At 41.1% G+C, this 22158-nt stretch overlaps 1 protein-coding gene across 3 annotated transcripts in view; it reads left to right on the top strand.

Annotated features, from left to right (window-relative positions):
• The window catches only part of LOC100891155 (centrosomal protein of 162 kDa), a 58460-nt gene that overhangs the window by 20343 nt on the left and 15959 nt on the right, over window positions 1-22158 (top strand). For 2 of the 3 annotated variants that reach the window (XM_030994590.1, XM_030994591.1), the window contains exons 9-15: window positions 6678-6739; window positions 7424-7470; window positions 13420-13450; window positions 15250-15402; window positions 16053-16238; window positions 17033-17289; window positions 17748-17940. In XM_030994590.1, coding sequence (XP_030850450.1) covers window positions 6678-6739; window positions 7424-7470; window positions 13420-13450; window positions 15250-15402; window positions 16053-16238; window positions 17033-17289; window positions 17748-17940 — 929 coding nt within the window. Of the gene's footprint in view, window positions 1-6214; window positions 6329-6677; window positions 6740-7423; window positions 7471-13419; window positions 13451-15249; window positions 15403-16052; window positions 16239-17032; window positions 17290-17747; window positions 17941-22158 lie in introns of those variants that run through there. The other variant, XM_030994592.1, reaches the window with a different exon arrangement.

The following is a 22158-nucleotide window of genomic DNA, read 5'->3' as shown; positions in this document are numbered from 1 at the left end:
GTGGGTTCACTACACCCTTTTACCACCAGCCGATATAAGATTACACTAGTGTGTAGTTGGGGTGGAGGGGGTTGTCATGTTTGAGAAGAGTGCAGAGAGCTGTGTGATGTAGGTTCACTACACCCTTTTACCACCAGCTAATATATGATTACACTTTTGTGTAGAGGGGTTGTCATGTTTAAGAAGAGTGCAGAGAGCTGTGTAATGTGGGTTCACTACACCCTTTTACCATCAGCCGATATAAGATTACACTAGTGTGTAGGGGGGGGGGGGGGAGGGGGTTGTCATGTTTGAGAAGAGTGCAGAGAGCTGTGCAATGTGGGTTCACTACACCCTTTTACCACCAGTTGATATATGATTACACTTTTGTGTAGAGGGGTTGTCATGTTTAATAAGATTACAGAGAGTTGTTTGAGAAGAGTGCAGAGAGCTGTGTGATGTGGGTTCACTACACCCTTTTTCCACCAGCTGATATAAGATTTCACTTGTGTGTAGGGGGAGGGGGGTTGTCATGTTTGAGAAGAGTGCAGAGAGCTGTGTGATGTGGGTTTACTACACCCTTTTACCACCAGCCGATATAAGATTTCACTTGTGTGTAGAGGGGTTGTCATGTTTAAGATGAGTGCAGAGAGTTGTTTGAGAAGAGTATAGAGAGCTGTGTGATGTGGGTTCACTACACCCTTTTTCCACCAGCTGATATATGATTACACTTTTGTGTAGAGGGGTTGTCATGTTTAAGTAGAGTGCAGAGAGCTGTTTGAGAAGAGTGTAGAGAGCTGTGTGATGTGGGTTCACTACACCCTTTTTCCACCAGCTGATATATGATTACACTTTTGTGTAGAGGGGTTGTCATGTTTAAGTAGAGTGCAGAGAGCTGTGTGATGTGGGTTCACTACACTCTTTTACCACCAGCTGATATATGATTTTACTTGTGTGTAGGGGGAGGGGGGTTGTCATGTTTGAGAAGAGTGCAGAGAGCTGTGTGATGTGGGTTCACTACACCCTTTTACCACCAGCTGATATAAGATTTCACTTGGGTGTGTGGGGGGGGGGGGGGGTTGTCATGTTTGAGAAAAGTGCAGAGAGCTGTGTGATGTGGTTTCACATACACCCTTTTACCACCAGCTGATATAAGATTACACTTGTGTGTAGGGGGGGGGGGAGGGGTTGTCATTTTTAAGAAGAGTGCAGAGAGCTGTGTGATGTGGGTTCACTACACCCTTTTTCTACCAGCTGATATAAGATTTCACTTGTGTGTAGGGGGAGGGGGATTGTCATGTTTAAGAAGACTGCAGAGAGCTGTGTGATGTGGGTTCACTACACCCTTTTACCACCAGCCGATATAAGATTACACTAGTGTGTAGTTGGGGTGGAGGGGGTTGTCATGTTTGAGAAGAGTGCAGAGAGCTGTGTGATGTAGGTTCACTACACCCTTTTACCACCAGCTAATATATGATTACACTTTTGTGTAGAGGGGTTGTCATGTTTAAGAAGAGTGCAGAGCGCTGTGTAATGTGGGTTCACTACACCCTTTTACCACCAGCTGATATATGATTTTACTTGTGTGTAGGGGGAGGGGGGTTGTCATATTTGAGAAGAGTGCAGAGAGCTGTGTGATGTGGGTTCACTACACCCTTTTACCACCAGCTGATATAAGATTTCACTTGGGTGTGGGGGGGGGGGGGGTTGTCATGTTTGAGAAAAGTGCAGAGAGCTGTGTGATGTGGTTTCACGTACACCCTTTTACCACCAGCTGATATAAGATTACACTTGTGTGTAGGGGGGGGGGGGAGGGGTTGTCATGTTTAAGAAGAGTGCAGAGAGTTGTTTGAGAAGAGTGCAGAGAGCTGTGTGATGTGGGTTCACTACACCCTTTTTCTACCAGCTGATATAAGATTTCACTTGTGTGTAGGGGGAGGGGGATTGTCATGTTTAAGAAGAGTGCAGAGAGCTGTGTGAAGTGGGTTCACTACACCCTTTTACCACCAGCCGATATAAGATTACACTAGTGTGTAGTTGGGGTGGAGGGGGTTGTCATGTTTGAGAAGAGTGCAGAGAGCTGTGTGATGTAGGTTCACTACACCCTTTTACCACCAGCTAATATATGATTACACTTTTGTGTAGAGGGGTTGTCATGTTTAAGAAGAGTGCAGAGAGCTGTGTAATGTGGGTTCACTACACCCTTTTACCATCAGCCGATATAAGATTACACTAGTGTGTAGGGGGGGGAGGGGGTTGTCATGTTTGAGAAGAGTGCAGAGAGCTGTGCAATGTGGGTTCACTACACCCTTTTACCACCAGTTGATATATGATTACACTTTTGTGTAGAGGGGTTGTCATGTTTAAGAAGATTACAGAGAGTTGTTTGAGAAGAGTGCAGAGAGCTGTGTGATGTGGGTTCACTACACCCTTTTTCCACCAGCTGATATAAGATTTCACTTGTGTGTAGGGGGAGGGGGTTGTCATGTTTGAGAAGAGTGCAGAGAGCTGTGTGATGTGGGTTTACTACACCCTTTTACCACCAGCCGATATAAGATTTCACTTGTGTGTAGAGGGGTTGTCATGTTTAAGATGAGTGCAGAGAGTTGTTTGAGAAGAGTATAGAGAGCTGTGTGATGTGGGTTCACTACACCCTTTTTCCACCAGCTGATATATGATTACACTTTTGTGTAGAGGGGTTGTCATGTTTAAGTAGAGTGCAGAGAGCTGTTTGAGAAGAGTGTAGAGAGCTGTGTGATGTGGGTTCACTACACCCTTTTTCCACCAGCTGATATATGATTACACTTTTGTGTAGAGGGGTTGTCATGTTTAAGTAGAGTGCAGAGAGCTGTGTGATGTGGGTTCACTACACTCTTTTACCACCAGCTGATATATGATTTTACTTGTGTATAGGGGGAGGGGGGTTGTCATATTTGAGAAGAGTGCAGAGAGCTGTGTGATGTGGGTTCACTACACCCTTTTACCACCAGCTGATATAAGATTTCACTTGGGTGTGGGGGGGGGGGGGGGTTGTCATGTTTGAGAAAAGTGCAGAGAGCTGTGTGATGTGGTTTCACATACACCCTTTTACCACCAGCTGATATAAGATTACACTTGTGTGTAGGGGGGGGGGGGAGGGGTTGTCATTTTTAAGAAGAGTGCAGAGAGCTGTGTGATGTGGGTTCACTACACCCTTTTCTACCAGCTGATATAAGATTTCACTTGTGTGTAGGGGGAGGGGGATTGTCATGTTTAAGAAGACTGCAGAGAGCTGTGTGATGTGGGTTCACTACACCCTTTTACCACCAGCCGATATAAGATTACACTAGTGTGTAGTTGGGGTGGAGGGGGTTGTCATGTTTGAGAAGAGTGCAGAGAGCTGTGTGATGTAGGTTCACTACACCCTTTTACCACCAGCTAATATATGATTACACTTTTGTGTAGAGGGGTTGTCATGTTTAAGAAGAGTGCAGAGCGCTGTGTAATGTGGGTTCACTACACCCTTTTACCACCAGCCGATATAAGATTACACTAGTGTGTAGGGGGGGGGGGAGGGGGTTGTCATGTTTGAGAAGAGTGCAGAGAGCTGTTTGAGAAGAGTGTAGAGAGCTGTGTGATGTGGGTTCACTACACCCTTTTTCCACCAGCTGATATATGATTACACTTTTGTGTAGAGGGGTTGTCATGTTTAAGTAGAGTGCAGAGAGCTGTGTGATGTGGGTTCACTACACTCTTTTACCACCAGCTGATATATGATTTTACTTGTGTATAGGGGGAGGGGGGTTGTCATATTTGAGAAGAGTGCAGAGAGCTGTGTGATGTGGGTTCACTACACCCTTTTACCACCAGCTGATATAAGATTTCACTGGGTGTGGGGGGGGGGGGGGTTGTCATGTTTGAGAAAAGTGCAGAGAGCTGTGTGATGTGGTTTCACATACACCCTTTTACCACCAGCTGATATAAGATTACACTTGTGTGTAGGGGGAGGGGAGGGGTTGTCATTTTTAAGAAGAGTGCAGAGAGCTGTGTGATGTGGGTTCACTACACCCTTTTTCTACCAGCTGATATAAGATTTCACTTGTGTGTAGGGGGAGGGGGATTGTCATGTTTAAGAAGACTGCAGAGAGCTGTGTGATGTGGGTTCACTACACCCTTTTACCACCAGCCGATATAAGATTACACTAGTGTGTAGTTGGGGTGGAGGGGGTTGTCATGTTTGAGAAGAGTGCAGAGAGCTGTGTGATGTAGGTTCACTACACCCTTTTACCACCAGCTAATATATGATTACACTTTTGTGTAGAGGGGTTGTCATGTTTAAGAAGAGTGCAGAGCGCTGTGTAATGTGGGTTCACTACACCCTTTTACCACCAGCCGATATAAGATTACACTAGTGTGTAGGGGGGGGGGAGGGGGTTGTCATGTTTGAGAAGAGTGCAGAGAGCTGTGCAATGTGGGTTCACTACACCCTTTTACCACCAGTTGATATATGATTACACTTTTGTGTAGAGGGGTTGTCATGTTTAAGAAGATTACAGAGAGTTGTTTGAGAAGAGTGCAGAGAGCTGTGTGATTTGGGTTCACTACACCCTTTTTCCACCAGCTGATATAAGATTTCACTTGTGTGTAGGGGGAGGGGGGTTGTCATGTTTGAGAAGAGTGCAGAGAGCTGTGTGATGTGGGTTCACTACACCCTTTTACCACCAGCCGATATAAGATTTCACTTGTGTGTAGAGGGGTTGTCATGTTTAAGATGAGTGCAGAGAGTTTTTTGAGAAGAGTACAGAGAGCTGTGTGATGTGGGTTCACTACACCCTTTTTCCACCAGCTGATATAAGATTTCACTTGTGTGTAGGGGGAGGGGGGTTGTTATGTTTGAGAAGAGTCCAGAGAGCTGTTTGATGTGGGTTCACTACACTCTTTTACCACCAGCTGATATAAGATTTCACTTGTGTGTAAGGGGAGGGGGTTGTCATGTTTAAGAAGAGTGCAGAGAGCTGTGTGATGTGGGTTCATTACACCCTTTTACCACCAGCTGATATAAGATTTCAGTTGTGTGTAGGGGGGGGGGGGTTGTCTTGTTTGAGAAGAGTACAGAGAGCTGTGTGATGTGGGTTTACTACTCCTTTTACCACTAGCTGATATACAGATGTATGATTACACTTTTGTCTTGAGTGTGGGGGGTGGGGGGGTTGTCATGTTTGAGAAGAGTGCATAGAGTCGTGTAATGTTGGTACACCCTTTTACCACCATCTCTGATATATAATTGTATCCCCAGGCAGTACGCAGGTGGGGTACTTTGGATTCAGCAGCATCATATTCTTGTGTGTGCTTTAACTGCCACGTTCCTTTCAAATTTTGTATAGAGGTATATCTTGGTATTATCTACACACCTATATCTTTTGGTGATGCTGTTCCCAGTGTTTCGTCTTCTATAGGGGAAAAGGCCATATTTTGTGGATGGTTTATGTGCGCTCTATAGGCCACATTTCTCAAGTGATGTTGTTCAAATTTTGAACAAAGGTGTATCTCGGTATAATCTACAAGCCTCTAGATTTTCGTGATGCTGCCTCCAGTGTTCCGTCTTTTATAGTGTAAAAGGCCATATTTTGGTGGCTGTCTTTTGTGTGCTCTAACGGCCACATTTCTTGACAGATTTCTTTCAAATTTTCTACAGAGATGCATTTACAAACATATTTTTTAGGTAATGTTGCTTCTAGTCTAGACAATAGTCCGAGCCACTAGTGGCGACCTCTCTACTTCATCCTTTTGTTTCAGGGAGGGGAGAGGGGATCTTTGTCCCTCCTTCGAACATACAGGTGTAAGGATGACACAAAATCGCTGCCCCTGCAGGGGGATACATTCGCATTGCGCTGCAATACAAATTGCGATATTTGTAGTGTTTATATGGAACCATTAGTGCACTGCCATTGTTATACATGTGTGAGGTAAAGCTGGCTGATGACATATTGATGCTGATTGGCTTTGTGACAAGATAATAGGGTACACTGCTGGTAATGTTATGAGATGGGAGAGGGGACATACTTACATTGTATGTCAAACATATAACTAATTGTTTCATGAAATGACCCCAGATTTGAAGCCCACTGCACTACTTATAGCTAATTGCGCCCTCTATACAGCCAACAATGCCTAAGTGGTACCCGTTGATACTCTTTTCTTATGTTCACTGAGAGCGGATTTGATGAAATAACCAACTGCCAGTGACCTTGCAGGGAGGTGTAATCCCTCCATGCCAAACTAGTGCAGAGGGGCTTTAAACTAGTCAGTGACCATGAGGGGAATTGCAAAAAAGGGCGTGGTCACACTCATATTCTGTGCTCTTCACATGGTAAGTCTATTACTTAGATTATTCAGGGAGGAGAGACAATATTCTTAGAAGTTATTGGTTGGGTACAATTATATACAGTTAAACCTGTTTAGTAAAGCCACACACGGGAAACATTAAAAAAATGGCCATTGTAGACAGCTCTCGAGGGAGACAAAATGCATGGCCACTATGGACAGGTGGCCTTTATAGAGAGAGGTTGCCACCACGTCAGGTTTGATTGTACCTAGTATGCAAAGGTGTAGATGCCAACCATTTTGGAAGCCTTTGTCATGTACCTGTATAGACGATGCTTTACGTGTGTCATTTTGATGAAGATGAGAGCTAGACTGTTGTTGCTTTGTTCATGTAGATCTCCAGATGCCACAGGCCCGCAGGTCAAGAAGATGGGGGATTTGTTTCCAGCAGACTCTGGTAAATATGCCTTCGTACTTTACATATCAAGGTTTTGCAACTTTAAGGTATAGACCAGTTGTGGTCATGCGATTGCATTGTAAAAGAAACGTTTTGGAATCGATCAGAAAAGGTTGATCATCTAGCTTAAGTATTGGTGTGTACTGCAAGGTTCTGGAATCATCAAAATGATAAGAAATTTGGCTCAGTCTTGGTAAAGTTACAAGCACCGACACAGAAAGATGTATATGGGACTACTCGATATCTCTCCAGGACGGATCGATATGATAAGTTACCAAATTTATCAATGAGTAGGCGGTTTCCCGGCAAAATTTGTATTAACGGTATCACATATTATTCAAAACATAGTCTTTCACATGATTGGTAATAAGTGCTTTCATTTCATATTTTGAGAGGGGACATTTCTAAAACTGGTCTATACCTTTAAACCTTTGTAATAATAAATGGCCTATTTGATAAACTGTAGATTTGGTAAAACAATGCTATTTTGGGGTAAGGTGCGAAGGGAAAATGGACGTTATTTATTAAGGTTTCTGCAACTTGCATGCTGTTGGAGAAACTCTGGAATGCAGTGGTCATTCATTCTGTGATTGAATTGATCATTCTTGAAGCATTTTTTTTCTTCAGAAGGCTATCATAATTGAGCCCATACTATTAATCATGTTTCGCCTTTTTTTATTTCAGGAAAAGCAGGTGATACTCCAGCCAAAAAGTCTTCCCCAAGTGAAAAGGTAACCCATTTAATCTTTTAATTTTTTCACTTCAAAAGACAATGAAAATCGCTAATCGAGTTAACTTGTAAATTAGTATGAGTTTGAATTTAAAATTTGTGCTGCAGAAGATTTTGGTCTGCAATAAATGTTGACAAGTATTTGAATGTGGCAGTGTTCATTAAGCAGCATCCAGTGCACGGGGTATGCTCCAATTTGTTTTGAGAAAATATCTGTAAGAATAAAAGGCCCTACTGTCATGTTAATAGAGGAGTGAATTTTAAAATGTGACTTCCCAATTTCTGAACAAAATCAAGATTGTATTGCCCTAGGTGTTGGTACTGTTATATATGGTTTAGAGTGGCAGTGCGCCCTCTTGTGTTAGGTACTGACTTGACAACCAGAATGAAGATTACTAGAATAAAGCACTAACCAGTTGAAGTTGTAAACTTTAAACAGACTTTATTGCCTATTATGTAGAGTCAAACAAAAGCATAAAACATGGTGTCAGAAGTGTAGTGACCATGGACTCATTCCTGAAATCGACGTACAGCCAGGAAGAATAATTTACAGAGTCGAACTGTTCACGTTCCGAGCAAGTTTGCAGCAACCGAGTACACGCGAAGTCGTCGTACAGTGGACAGATTAGCGAATGGTTCGTAGCATAGCATCCATAAACGCGACGTCGTTGAGCAGCGGTGAATATGACTTATGAACATTGGCGCAATAGACTTGACTCGTCAGTCGATGTAATGTGAACTATCAATAATAATAACGATGTTTAGTTATTTTGGTTGTTTTACGTGTGCATTGTTTGGAATGAAATGGTGTGGATTTATGGAAAGAGTGCATTAATATCAGAATTAATACTCGATAAGTCCAATCAGTCTGGTTCATTCAGTGGGTTTAGCAGTATAGTTTACTCCGTATTAGAATTTGCTGATTTGTTACTGTAAGTGTAATTGTATAGGCGGTAGAGATAACCATGTCTAACACTGAGGCAGTACAAGATCCTCCCCAGAGGGGAAGTGAAGAGTCAGAAGGAGTAAATGAAACTGGGACTAACCAGGGTCAGGTCTTGAGTGATAACAATACTGATAATGATAGTGTTAGGACCAGAAATAGGCCGGGCAGTACAAGTAGAACAAATGTGCCACTCCCAAGACCTCTTTCGGTAAAAGGGGATATGAAGAAAAACTGGGGTATTTTCACCCAGATGTGGGACAGTTATGAGGTCATAACTGGGTTAGAACACGAAAGTAATAAAATTCGTGTGGCACATTTCATAACGGCACTAGGAACTGATGCATTGGAGATTCAACAAGGCCTCCCTTTCAGAAATGAGGAGGAAAGAAAGAGTTATAAATGCATAAGAAAACTCTGGTCTGAATATTGTGTCGGGCAAACAAACATTACTTTTGAAAGATATCAGTTCAATAAGTGTGTTCAGAATACTGATGAGTCAGTTGAGAATTATTATGTGAGGTTAAGGTCTCTTGCAAGTACTTGTGAGTTTGGTACTCTAACTGATGACCTCATCAGAGATCGAATCGTTCTAGGGATTAGAGACGATAATACAAGAAAACGTCTTTTGCAAGAGCCAAATCTTACTCTGTCTAGTTGTTTGGATATCTGCAGAGCTATGGAGTCGTCCAAAGCTCAGAGCAAAGCCGTGCAGGAACCAGTATCTGCCTATGCAGTGTCCCATAAACCAAAGGTTTGGAAGCATAGTGGGGGTAAGGGCAAGAAGCTAGCTCCTAAATTGATTAATTGTGGTTTCTGTGGTAAGCAGCATGAAAAAGACAAATCAAAATGCCCAGCTTATGGCCAAAAGTGTAAGCTGTGCAAAAGAGAAAATCATTTCGCTGTGAAATGTAGACAGAATAAGAACAAGGCTCACAGAGTAGAGACAATTGAAGAGGATGAAGATTCTGAACAAGAGTGTGTATATGTTTCTCTGATAGGCACAGATGAAGCATTTCAGGTATCTGCTGATAGTAAGAGTCCAAATTATCAGAAAAAGATCATTGCAAAGTTTAGAATCAATGACGAAGACGAGATTGGTATGCAGGTTGATTGTGGAGCGACATGTAATGTTATCCATCTAGAAGATGTTCCATCTGGGACAGAGTTAACTAGTACAAATCAGGTTCTGATTGTGTATGGTCAAGGAACAGTACCAGTTGCAGGGAAATGCAAGTTGCATCTTAGGAATGTAAAGAATAACAAGAGGTACTTAGTTCCATTTGTTGTTGTGAAGGGCGAAGTCACAAGACCACTTTTGGGAGCTAGTACAGGCCAGCAGATGAAGTTGATCAAAGTACAGTATGAAAACATTGAAGTTGTTCATGCAGTAGCTAATGATGATATTCTGATCCCATACAAGGATGTATTTACAGGGTTGGGTAACATGCCAGGAGTAGTTCATTTGACCTTAGAGGCTGAGGCAAAGCCAGTAGTGATGCCCCCTAGAAGGGTCCCTCTTTCAATTAAAGAAGATTTGAAAGAAGAGTTGTGTAGGCTTGAAAAGCTGCAGGTGATTGAGAAGGTAGAAGATCCTAGTGATTGGGTATCTAGTCTTGTAGTAGCTAGGAAACCAAGTGGTAAATTGAGAGTATGCATCGATCCGCAACATCTTAATAGGTCGTTGAAGCGTGAGCATTACCCATTGTCAACGATTGATGATGTCCTACCACAGTTAGCGAATGTGAAAGTTTTCAGCAAGGCCGACTTGAAGGAAGGTTTTCTACAGTGTAAGTTGGACGCAGAATCATCCAAGCTTACAACATTTCAGACACCTTGGGGTAGATATAGGTTTCTTCGCTTACCCTTTGGTCTATCACCTTCGCCTGAGCTCTTCCAGAAGCGCCTAGATCAGTGCCTTGAAGGCCTACCAGGAGTATTCGTCATAGCAGATGACATTCTCATAACTGGACAGGGTGGGACACATGCAGAGGCCTGCATAGACCATGATCGTAACATGACTAGTTTCCTTCGCCGATGTCGCGAGCGAGACATCAAGCTGAATTCTAGCAAGCTTGAGTACAAATGTAAGGAGGTGCAGTTCATTGGTCACCGACTGACCAAGGAAGGTGTTCGGCCCGATCCTAGCAAAGTCGCAGCTCTCGTTGACATGCCACAGCCAGTAGATATACCTGGAATCCAGCGATTTGTGGGAATGGTTCAATACTTAGCAAAGTTCTTGCCATCATTGTCGGGGCTCAGCGAACCGTTACGTAGGTTGACCGACAAGGACACTCCCTGGAACTGGGGAGAAGAACAGTCTAGAGCGTTCATCGCGATCAAAGGACTTGTTACAGAAGCACCGGTTCTCCGATACTTTGATCAGCAGTTGCCGGTAGAGGGTCAAGGTGATGCCTCACAAAAGGGCCTGGGTTTCGTGTTGACTCAGAATGACCAACTGGTGACATACTCAAGTAGAGCGTTGACTGAGGCCGAAACTAGATATTCTCAGATCGAGAAGGAACTTCTTGCGCAAGTTTTCGGACTTGAAAGAAACCATCAGTACGTGTACGGTAGAAAGGTGATCCTTTGGACAGACCACAAACCGCTAGTGACAATAACGCGTAAACCGTTGGCTTCTACACCAAAGAGACTGCAAAGATTACTATTGCGAATGCAACAGTACAATGTAGAGATCTTCTACAAGCCGGGTAGAGAGATGTACCTAGCAGACACCCTGTCGCGAGCATACTTACCGAACTCCGAGCAATCGCCGACAGAGAAAGAAGTTGAAAGCATTCACATGCTTGAGGACATAGCGGTGTCGCAGAAGACGTTAGCGCTCATCAGGATTGAAACGCAACAGGATGAAAGCCTACAAGCGGTAAAGGGACTGATCCTTGAGGGGTGGCCCGAAGACAAGTCTCGTCTGCCACCTGGGACTTCTCCATACTTTGACATCCGTGATGAACTAACGTATGATGAGGTTATAATCTTCCGCGGACAGCGTTGTGTAATTCCTGTCAAAGTGAGACCTCGTGTGAAACAGCGACTTCATAGCGCACACACAGGAATACAGGCCACACTCGCAAGGGCCAGAGAATGTGTATTTTGGCCAGGGATGACAAGCGATCTTACAGACTATCTCTCACACTGTGAAGTCTGTGCAACCTTTGCTCCGAAGCAAAGAAGTGAACCTCTGATCAATCATGACTTGCCGAAACGTCCGTGGCAGAAACTCGGTATAGACTTATTCGAGTTGAACAACAAGAACTATGTTTGTGTTGTGGACTATTTCTCAGACTACTTTGAAGTTCTTCCTCTGCCACACAAGAAAGATACCAGAGCAGTCGTCAGGCGACTAAAGAGCATTTTCGCATGTCACGGTATCCCAGAAACCATTATGTCGGACAATGGTCCCCCATTTAACTCTCAAGATTTCGCGACCTTCATGCAGGAGTATGAGATTGAGCACATCACGAGTTCCCCATATTATCCCAAGAGCAATGGGAAAGCGGAGAGTGCCGTCAAGATTGCGAAGGGTCTCTTACGTAAGACAACTGAAGCTCAAGAAGATTTTCAGCTAGCTCTTCTAAATTTGCGTAACACACCCACAGCAGGACTTGATAGCTCGCCAGCTCAACGCCTGTATGGTCGTCGCACTCGCACTCTTGTACCAACCGCGTCCAAGCTTCTGATTCCACGCACACAAAATAGAGTTGTCGCAAAGAAAGCGGAAAAGCAGAAGAAGCAAAAACAGTACTACGATAAGAGCACGAAAGAGCTACCACCATTGAAACGCGGAGATATTGTTCGTGTTCAGCCGCAGTCTAACGCACAGAGTAAGCGATGGCACAAAGCGAGAGTAGAGAAACAAGTTGATTCCAGATCATATCTAGTCAGGTCAGAGAATGGCAATATAGTTCGACGAAACTGGAAGCACTTGCGCACATGTAGTAGCACATTCAGTGACCAGTCAGATATATTCTCCACGCCTACTAGCGTAACTCGCGAACAACCAGAGCCATCAACATCCGAAGCGACACAAATTCACCAGATCACGTAGCGAAGTCTCCTCGTCGCGAAGCAAATAATGATATTCGCGAACCCCAGCTCGCTGAAGAGACTCAAGAACCACCAAGATCAGCTCGCCGTAGTACCAGAGCTCGCCATCCACCAGCTCACATGGAAGATTTTGTTGTTTATCATTAAATAAACATTATGTGTAACTACTTTATATAGATGTAGACAGACAACTATATATTTGTTTCATTAAGAGAAAGTTAATTGTTTATACAGGAAATTCACCTGTTAATTAACAAGAAAGAAAGTTAGTATGTTGTTTATATTGATTGGTTGATGTTGTTTAGACAAATCAAAACAAAAGTATTTGATTTTGGATCTATTTGAAATTTGATGAAGATGATACATAATCTAAGCCAGTGTTCCAAAGGACTAATCGAGAGAAAACAGAATTTAAGCTCATATGTATTGTCTCAAAAGAACAACAAAACCACTCAAGTGTAATTATGCATCCATGCTGAAGTTGATTTATTATGATACTATTTCTATAAACACAGATATTTCCAGAGGATTTATAATTAGATTTATGTGTACTGACATGGGCATTCATACATGCATTTCAGGCCGACAAACTAATATACAGGTATTAACTTCTTAAAGAAGGAAGGATGTTATATATGGTTTAGAGTGGCAGTGCGCCCTCTTGTGTTAGGTACTGACTTGACAACCAGAATGAAGATTACTAGAATAAAGCACTAACCAGTTGAAGTTGTAAACTTTAAACAGACTTTATTGCCTATTATGTAGAGTCAAACAAAAGCATAAAACAGGTACCAATCTTCTTCTTCGGTTTTTCCGGTTGGTCTCTATCATATCTATACCATATACCATTTCATATACATGTACATGTGCCTAGTTAATATTCTTATCATTTAAAAGTAGTATTAGCTATGAAATATTCACATTACGATGGTTCTCTTTTAGGAGCAGCCTCATGGTGGCATGCTAGGAAATGGTGAGCTCTCATGATTTTGTTTTGCTCTAAACTTGTGTGTTCAAAGTATTTGGAATTATTTTTACCATAAGGCCTATACAAAAAAAGATGTTGTATTGCCCTTTAGATGCCAGAACCTGGGTCCGTCAGTCGAAAAATCTGTTTTTTAAAACTTTTTTTTCTTCCTCTAAACAGCGACCATCCCCCCCCCCCCCCCCAAAAAAAAAAAAAAAAAAAAAAAAAAAAAAAAACCGGGAACGTTGCCCGAATTTCGCCGGTTCTAGCTGGTGCAGTGCATGGTATACACACGTAACGAGGCCAGGTCTACTTTTTTACGCTAGCAGGGTTTTGAAACTAGGGCAGAAGACAAGTGACAATTTGGGAATAATTTGATGCTTTTATACATTTTTTATATCCCATTTAAACAAACAAAATACATATTTTGTTTTTCATTAAAAAACTAGATGGAACTTTGACTGCGCGCAGTCAAAAATGATGCCTCCGCCATAGAGCAATTTTACAAACCAAAACAGAAACAATTTTTAAATTCAAGTTTGATTGTAATCCATCTGTGGGTTTTAATGATAATGCATGCACAAGCTATTTTTGGCATACATAATGAGCCATGTGACCTTTGACCTTCGACCTGGTGACCCCAAAATCTAATCAGTTCATTGGCTCTGCAAGATACATACATGACTTGAGTTTGATAGTAATCTGTCTATTTGATCTCATGATAATGCGATCACAAGCTATTGTTGGATACATAAAGACCCCTGTGACCTTTGACCTGGTGACCCCAAAATCGAATCATTTCATTGGCTCTGCAAGATACATACATGACCTGAGTTTGGCAGGAATCCATCAATCAGTTCTTGAGATAATGCGATCACAAGCTATTTTGCATACATAATGAGCCCTGTGACCTTTGACCTTCGACCTTGTGACCCCAAAATCTAATCAGTTCATTGGCTCTGCAAGATACATCCATGACTTAAGTTTGGCAGGAATCCATCAATCAGTTCTTGAGATAACGCGATCACGAGCCATTTTCGCATACATAATGAGCCCTGTGACCTTTGACCTTGGATCTCGTGACCCCAAAATCTAATCAGTTCATTGGCTCTGTGAGATACATACATGACTCAAGTTTGGCAGGAATCCATAAATCGGTTCTTGAGATAACGCGATCACGAGCCATTTTCGCATAAATAATGAGCCCTGTGACCTTTGACCTTGGATCTCGTGACCCCAAAATCTAATCAGTTCATTGGCTCTGTGAGATACATACATGACCCAAGTTTGGCGGGAATCAACCAATCGGTTCTTGAGATAACGCGATCACGAGAACGGGACGTACGGACGTACGGACGGACGTACGTACGGACGGACGTACGGACGGACGGACAACCCAAAAACATAATGCCTCCGGCTACTTTGTAGCGGAGGCATAAAAAATTCTCTAAAAAACTGTAAAAGCGATGTTACTACAGCAACAATGATGACAGTCACTGTGCAAAGTACATGACAGCGTGGTGTTCACCATGATGCAAATTGATGCTTGCATGCTTTAGATGCTAAGTGATGTTTCAGTAACGTTTGGCTTGTACAGAATTAACGAAAATTCCCTCATGAAAATATTTGACAATCCATCAAGAAAAAGCCCTCACTGACCGAGGGAAACTCATTGACTTTATTTACGCTTCTGAAGTCATCAAATTAGTTAAAATAAATGACACAATAACTAATACTGTGTGTGTATCAGTGGCAAAGAGCTAAACAATATTTGAAATACAATGTTTTCATTTCTATACCTTTAGTGGCTTTGCTGGACACGATGGACTCTAGCCTAAGTCCAGTTAAACCTCACAAGAGATCACCCCCTGGTGGGGGGCATGGTGACGCCCCTTCTACCAACCGAGGGGGCTTCCTACAGTCTGGAGCTACAGGGCTAGGGCCTGCAGATACCAGAGGTAGGTACATGTAAATGCATGTGAATCGATGGGAGGAGGTGGTTTTATACTCCATCTACCATCCAAGGAGGCTTTTTATTTTCTAGTGCCACATTTGGCCATCCTAATTCCTATAATACCATCAAATATACAATTATACTGTGTTGGACTGTATATATATATATATATATATATATATATATATATATATATATATATACATATTTTTTTTTTTTTTTTTAAACTTGTATACATATCTCATGTATTTTCCTATTTATTAATGTATTTGCTGGAATTGAAATGAACATTTTTAATAAATATGAACAAAGTGAATTTAATCAACTATTATCAAGAACAAATTGGACATGTAGAACTAGTTTCCTATTAGAAGGATAGTTGAGGATTTCTGTCTTACACATGAAAAGGCACCTTTGACTAGTATGTACAGCAGGAGTGAAGTAGTTCCTGGATCCCAGAGAGAATATAAAGGGGTGTGATTAATAATAATAATAAAACAATTTCTATTTACTCACTTCTCAATTCCTCATTCTTTCCATACTTCTGCCTTTTCATTAGAATTAACACAACACAACATACCTTGCCTAATCACTGTGTCCTAGATATTCACTGGAATATCTTTCATCTCTTGTCACTCCTCCTGTATCATGCAGGTCTAAGTACAGGTGGCACGACAGGTGAACTAGAAGCCCTGCAAGCAATCCTGAGGGAGGCTGCAGCCACGCCCACCCTGCACCTAGGTGATGATATGGATCAATCATTCAACAGAGGAACCAAAGAACGCACTATAGAGGATATACTCAGGGAAGCCAATGAAGAAAGACATTTAAACAGTGATGGTGAGAGGAGCATGGTTCGGCCTTTACCATGATTACTCTTTCTCTAATAATAATGATAATAATGATATTTGTATAGAGCACATATCCACCACTCAAGGCACTCCGATATGACCCAGGCTCTTCTAAGCTACCGCCCTTGGTGGTCACAGCATTCAAGGTATTTCTTCCTACCGGTACCAATTTAACACCTGGATGGAAAATAGAAAATTTTGCTTAATGTAGAATGCAGACTGAAGGATCCTCTTCAAGTAATTTTTGAACTTAATTACTGCTTGTACATTGTGAAAAATTTGAGAAGAATATTATCAAAAGATATTTACATGTACTATAAAGTGTTGTAAAATCAGAATCTTTTGTGACATAATACTTTTGTGAATCGTACATTACAGTCATTTTCCTTGCCTAAAACTTTGCGAATTCCAAAATCCAGTATTGTGGCTGTTGTGATTCAATAGAGGACTGAAGCTGTGACACCATAACATTCCATTTTTTCAGAATTTCTCAATTTGTTCTTCATTTTCCAAAAGAACATCAAAAATAATGTCCAAATGTCAAAAACCAATTGAATATGTTAAGTATTGGCTGAGATATGACCATCTGAATAAATAGATTTCATATTGGAAATCAGTGTTATTTTTCTCTGGTTCATAACAATTCAATTTTTTTTTTATGACGTCAGACTTCTCACCACTCTATTGAACCTTTCATTAATTGAATCTATTCCTGAAAATCACAGAAGTTTATGCAAGCATCAGTCTTACATGACGATGATTTCCTTGATTGTTTGTTTACAGCTCAAGATGAGAGTAGAGGTTTCAGTCTAGAGCCTGCAAACTTTCCCTCCAATGAGGATCAGGGGCATAGAGGGTTCGATCTACAGCCAGCCAATCAGGAAGCAGGGATGATATCACATGACAGCGATGTGAGAGGTACAGACTCTGATGCGAGAGGGTATGCATTGAGTCCTGTCTCTGAAGGTCAGGAGTTCAGAGGATTCAATCTGCAGCCTGCCTCCCCTGTGCTGAGAGGCATGGACCTTCAGCCAGCTATTGTAAGTACTTCAACCCCCCCCCCCCCAAAAAAAAAAAAAAAAAAAAAAAAAAAAAAAGGTCACGTTTCCCCCAACTATTCTCTTTTTCCTTTTGAGATTCCAGTACTCTAGCATTAAGTTTTATGCATCCTATGATGCCCAGTTCTGGAGTTGCAACACTTATCACCAGCAAATTTAAATGTTGGACTGCATGCGTGAAAGAGAATTTTCTTCTATGTATTTTTTATTAAAGCAGTGTGATCTGAATATAGGCCTATTGAACTTATGAACAATTTAAAGGTATAATTCCAAAACTATATCAGATATAGATTGATGAACATTATACATGAAGTTGCACTGTCACTTATGTCCATATTTTCCCTCTCTCATTTTTTGCCTTGGATCATCACCTTCATGGGCAAGGGTGTGTAATTCATTAACTCCTTAACATCTTCTAAAATTATCCTTTTCTTTACTAGGAGGCAGACATAGATACTATCGATGGTACCCAACCCGTGCCCTCTCAGGCCCGGAAAACGATCTCCAAGAAGAAGAGTCCATCTAAACCTAGAGGGCGCTATTCCAACATCAGGAGCTCTGGCTACGGGTCGAAGCAGGCTGGTAAGAAGGCTGCTTGGTCACCTGCTGATGTAGGCAAGCAAAAGGTTAAAGGTGAGATTGTTTGTTTGTTTGGAGAAAAAAAATAATAATAAAAACGTTGCTTATAAAGAGCTTAGGGGAGCCTTCCAAAGTTGCGACTGTGCCGCAACGCGTCGGGGCCCAGAGCAGGATATGAGAACAAAGGAGGCGCCTTTTTGCGCCCATTTGCGCCTTTTTGCGTCGGATACGAGAGGACTTCAGTTGGTTTCCAGCTCATTAAAATCTGGCTATTGTTTGGAGTCTCATTGTTACGAAATTACCCCGCCGGGGCGCGCCCCGGTGAAGCACTCGACATTTGTGAATGGGAGCTTAAACTTTGAATAGTTTTCGCGCCCTTTCGCGCCCGGTCCGGCGCACTAGTTATTCATGTAGTGCCCGCTTGTGTGTCGCTCTCGTCTTGCGAGATTTGACTCTGAAAAGCATTACTTTGGCTACTGATTTGTTTTAATGTTATTGTACGTACATGACATTGGTTACAATGTTTGTTCTGATTGTTTATTTTACTCTCAACATCGGAGTTCTGTAGGCGTTTACGTTGGCATGATTGTTCATTATTTCATCTCCTCCTGTTCTGTTCATGATTGTGTTCAATATATCAATTTTAATACAAATTGATTTGTTCACGAACAAGACAACTTTATTTTATACTTACCCCACTCTCTCTGGCATTGTTTTCCTCGTGCATGTTTTGACACTTTATTTGTTTCATATTACATTAAAATTGTGTATATTTCCTCTAGCGATGTTATCGCATGTTTCGGTGTTCTTGTTTTGTTTTCTTTAATTTTCGTTGCATCTTGTAAACAGTTCTGTCGTATAATCATTATAAATCATATAATTATATCATCAGTCTGTTATTTCAATACATAGATCCTTTAAATCTTCTTAAAATTAGAGAACGTATTTTTTAAGTCCGTGATGTTGAAAATGATACTTAATCAAGAATGTCGTAAATTCTCCTTGAATTGGATTTAAAAAGCGTGTTATCTGTATTACGATTTTTTTTAATGCAAATGATATCCGTATTGTCGGGAACATCATCAATATGTTTCGTTAGAAGGAAGACGCTCATTTTCAGAATGTTCTTTCTTTGCAAAACACTAATGTTACGAACAAAATAAATTACACTGTACCCGTATCATCGGGGATATCGCAAAACTCCCAGGGAGATTATCAATTGCAAATCAACATAGTAAATTATGCCTAAATCGTAAGAATAGAGCATGTATTAAAAAGGAAGAGAGTTACCAGGAAATGATGTTTGAAATTTCACCTCGAACATATCTTAAGAAGAAATTAGTTTATCATTCTGTTCCAAAGAATTTTATCGAATATTTCTTCGCGAAGAAGGGGGGGGGGGGTTACATCTGCGGCCAGTTTTAGATCTAGGTCATTGTTGAGAAGAACTAAAATACGTATATATTGTGCTGAATTGGGGCCATGTGGTATCGAAAGAGCGTAGTGCGTTCTAGAACAAATACAAACTATGGCAATTCGTTGAATTGCTTCTCGTAACAGAACTGTCTTACTGTCTAAATAAGGATCCATCCGGGGGATCTATCATGCACGTCTTGGTATCAAGTAGTAAACGGAATTAATAATGATTGCGTTGTTTTGGGGCCATTTTTTTATTTTTTATTTATTTTTATTTTTATTTTTATTTTATTTAATTTTATTTATTTATTTTATTTTTTTTTTATTTATTTATTTATTATTATTATTATTTTTTTTTTTTTTTGGGGGGGGGGGGGGTTGGCTAGCCCTTATTCTTCTTCTACTGGGTCATCAAGAAACACAAATAGTGTTGAAATTTTCCGCAATCCTTTTAGCGCCGAGGGTAGAAAAGCCTATAGAAAAGTCAGCTGACAATAGCAATTTAATGATGGTCAAACAATCAGGGAGAAATACTGGGCAAACAGATATTAGCCCACGTCTTCAATATAACCAGGGAATCCCGATATAACTAAGCACGTGCTCACAATATGAATATCAAATCTGGCTATTGTTTGGAGACTCATTGTTACTGTCTGGTAAAGGGGTACTTTTCACGCACCAAAGTCCGGCTCGTCTAGTACACACAAATCCGGCCCGTATTGACTTTACACACCGGACTTAGGGGACTGTTTTCTAAAGGAGGGAAAATGCATATGCGTACCCTACATAACACTCATTAGGGGGGGGGGGGCGGTGCGCTTAATGGCGAAGCGCTTTTTGTGAATTGTGAATTTGTGAATGGGAGCTTAAAGAAAAGCTTTCGCGCCCGTTCATACGCATTAGTTATTCATGTAATCCCCGCGTGTGCGTCCGCTCTCGTCTTGAAAGATTTGACTCTAAAATTTTCACTTTGGCTACTGATATTTTTTTTTTTTTTTTTACGTACAAGACATTGATTTAGATTGTTGTTCTGATTGTTTATTTCCCTCCAATCAAAATAGGTCATATATCTATATCATCAATCTGTTCTTTCTCATGCAAGATCGATTTAAAGAATAGAAACGTAGGTTCTCTAAATCTTCGCAAAATTAGCTATTGTATTTCAAAACCCGTGACTTAAAAATGATACTTATAATCAAAGAGATTGAAAGATTCTGCTTGAAATAAGATTATAGGGCGTTTATAAATATGTCATACGAAACCAAAAAAAAACATCTGCAAAATAAAGATATTACAAAAATGATAGTCGTATTGTCGGGACCCTGCATCATCAAAACGTTTCGGTAGATGGAACAATTAGAAATCGCCTATCTGTTCCAAACATGAAATTCGATCGAATATTTCTTCGCGAAGAAACTGTATTGGTGGTGGCATTTGTAGTAACAATTTCTTGTTGTCAATTGTTCGTGACGTTTTTACGTTTTATATTTGTTAGCTAGCGCTAGTAAAGTATTTTGTTTTAACGCGCACTGTATATAGTTATAAGGCCTGAACACGTTATGTTCACATTGGGTGTTATATAGCATACGGATAATATAGTACATGTAACTTTTACAAGCACTTTGTTATTGCAACGCTATGACAAAAAATAGCTCTTTGAGCAGCTAATAGTTGTTGCGCCCATTGTTCCGCTCATAGGCGGCTATTCCAAATTACCGGGCATTATTTGTTATTGTATCATTAGTTAAGTTTATTAATCTATTAATGTTTTCTATTTATTTATTTAGTTCTGGGGAGGGGGATGTCGTATTTCGATTTCATGACCCTTATACATAATGACCATGTTCTCAAATTACGAATAGCGATCTTCATGAATAGTTGTCCAATGAATAGCGGTCCTTATAACTAGCGAGCGGAGCCCTCCTGATGGGCCTCTGCCATTTTGGTCCGGCCGTTCACTTCTCCGCCCCCCTCCCCTCCCTTACACACACACACACACACACACACACACACACACATAATACGCAGCCTTATTGTAGCTAAACAAGAATCTATAGCAAGTCGGACAATTATAGCGATCAAACAATAGCCTTGCTCGGCCGCGTGAAATCCTGCCACGGCATTCTATGTTTTTACCTTTAGAGCGAACTTTTCTTTTGTATTCGCTCCATAGAACTTTACTTTATCTTACAGCGAGGTGAAATGAAAAGAGCGTCATCATGAGTAGATCTTTTGTTTGATGTTATCCTTCTTCTCCCTAGTTAAGTCAAACCTTCAATTTAGGCCTATCCATAAAAGGTAGCTTCCTGTACCGTTCGCTTTTTTTTCTCCTGACTGCTATATGAAGCATTTGTATGCTCTGAATTAGGCATACAGGGGACCGGCGCGGTTTAAGACCTCTCCGAACGAAATGTAATGTTGGGTTATGCCTTACCATAGCATATCGACTTGGTTTCTAACCAGGGAGCTCCCGGTTACGAGCTGCTCTGCTCTACCACTGGGTTATAGCGCCTCCCTCCTTTTAAAAAGATCTTTTAAAATTTGCCGTTTTTTTTAGAATAAGAATAAAAACATGTTTGGTATGTTTTTGTATCTGTGCATTATGATTTCAAAATGTCACTTTCGCCACGTAATTATACAAATCTACAAATAAATGGTTCGAATGTTAGAGCAGAAATCAATGTTTGTATTTGTGTCTCTGCCCGTTTTGCGATCATTTAGTCCATATAGCTCAAAGTAGAAGTCGAATGATATATTATCACCATGAACTGATTAATGTTTTGTATTGCATTTCCAATTGCTGCTTAACTTTATCACCATCAGGCTACGCTTTTTGTTTACATCTTCATGATACAC

This window comes from Strongylocentrotus purpuratus, unplaced genomic scaffold, assembly GCF_000002235.5.
Source record: "Strongylocentrotus purpuratus isolate Spur 01 unplaced genomic scaffold, Spur_5.0 spur5_scaffold_21, whole genome shotgun sequence".
Lineage (NCBI taxonomy): Eukaryota > Metazoa > Echinodermata > Echinoidea > Camarodonta > Strongylocentrotidae > Strongylocentrotus > Strongylocentrotus purpuratus.
Note: the sequence above shows the minus strand (reverse complement) of the source record. Positions and strands in the feature narration are given on the sequence as shown.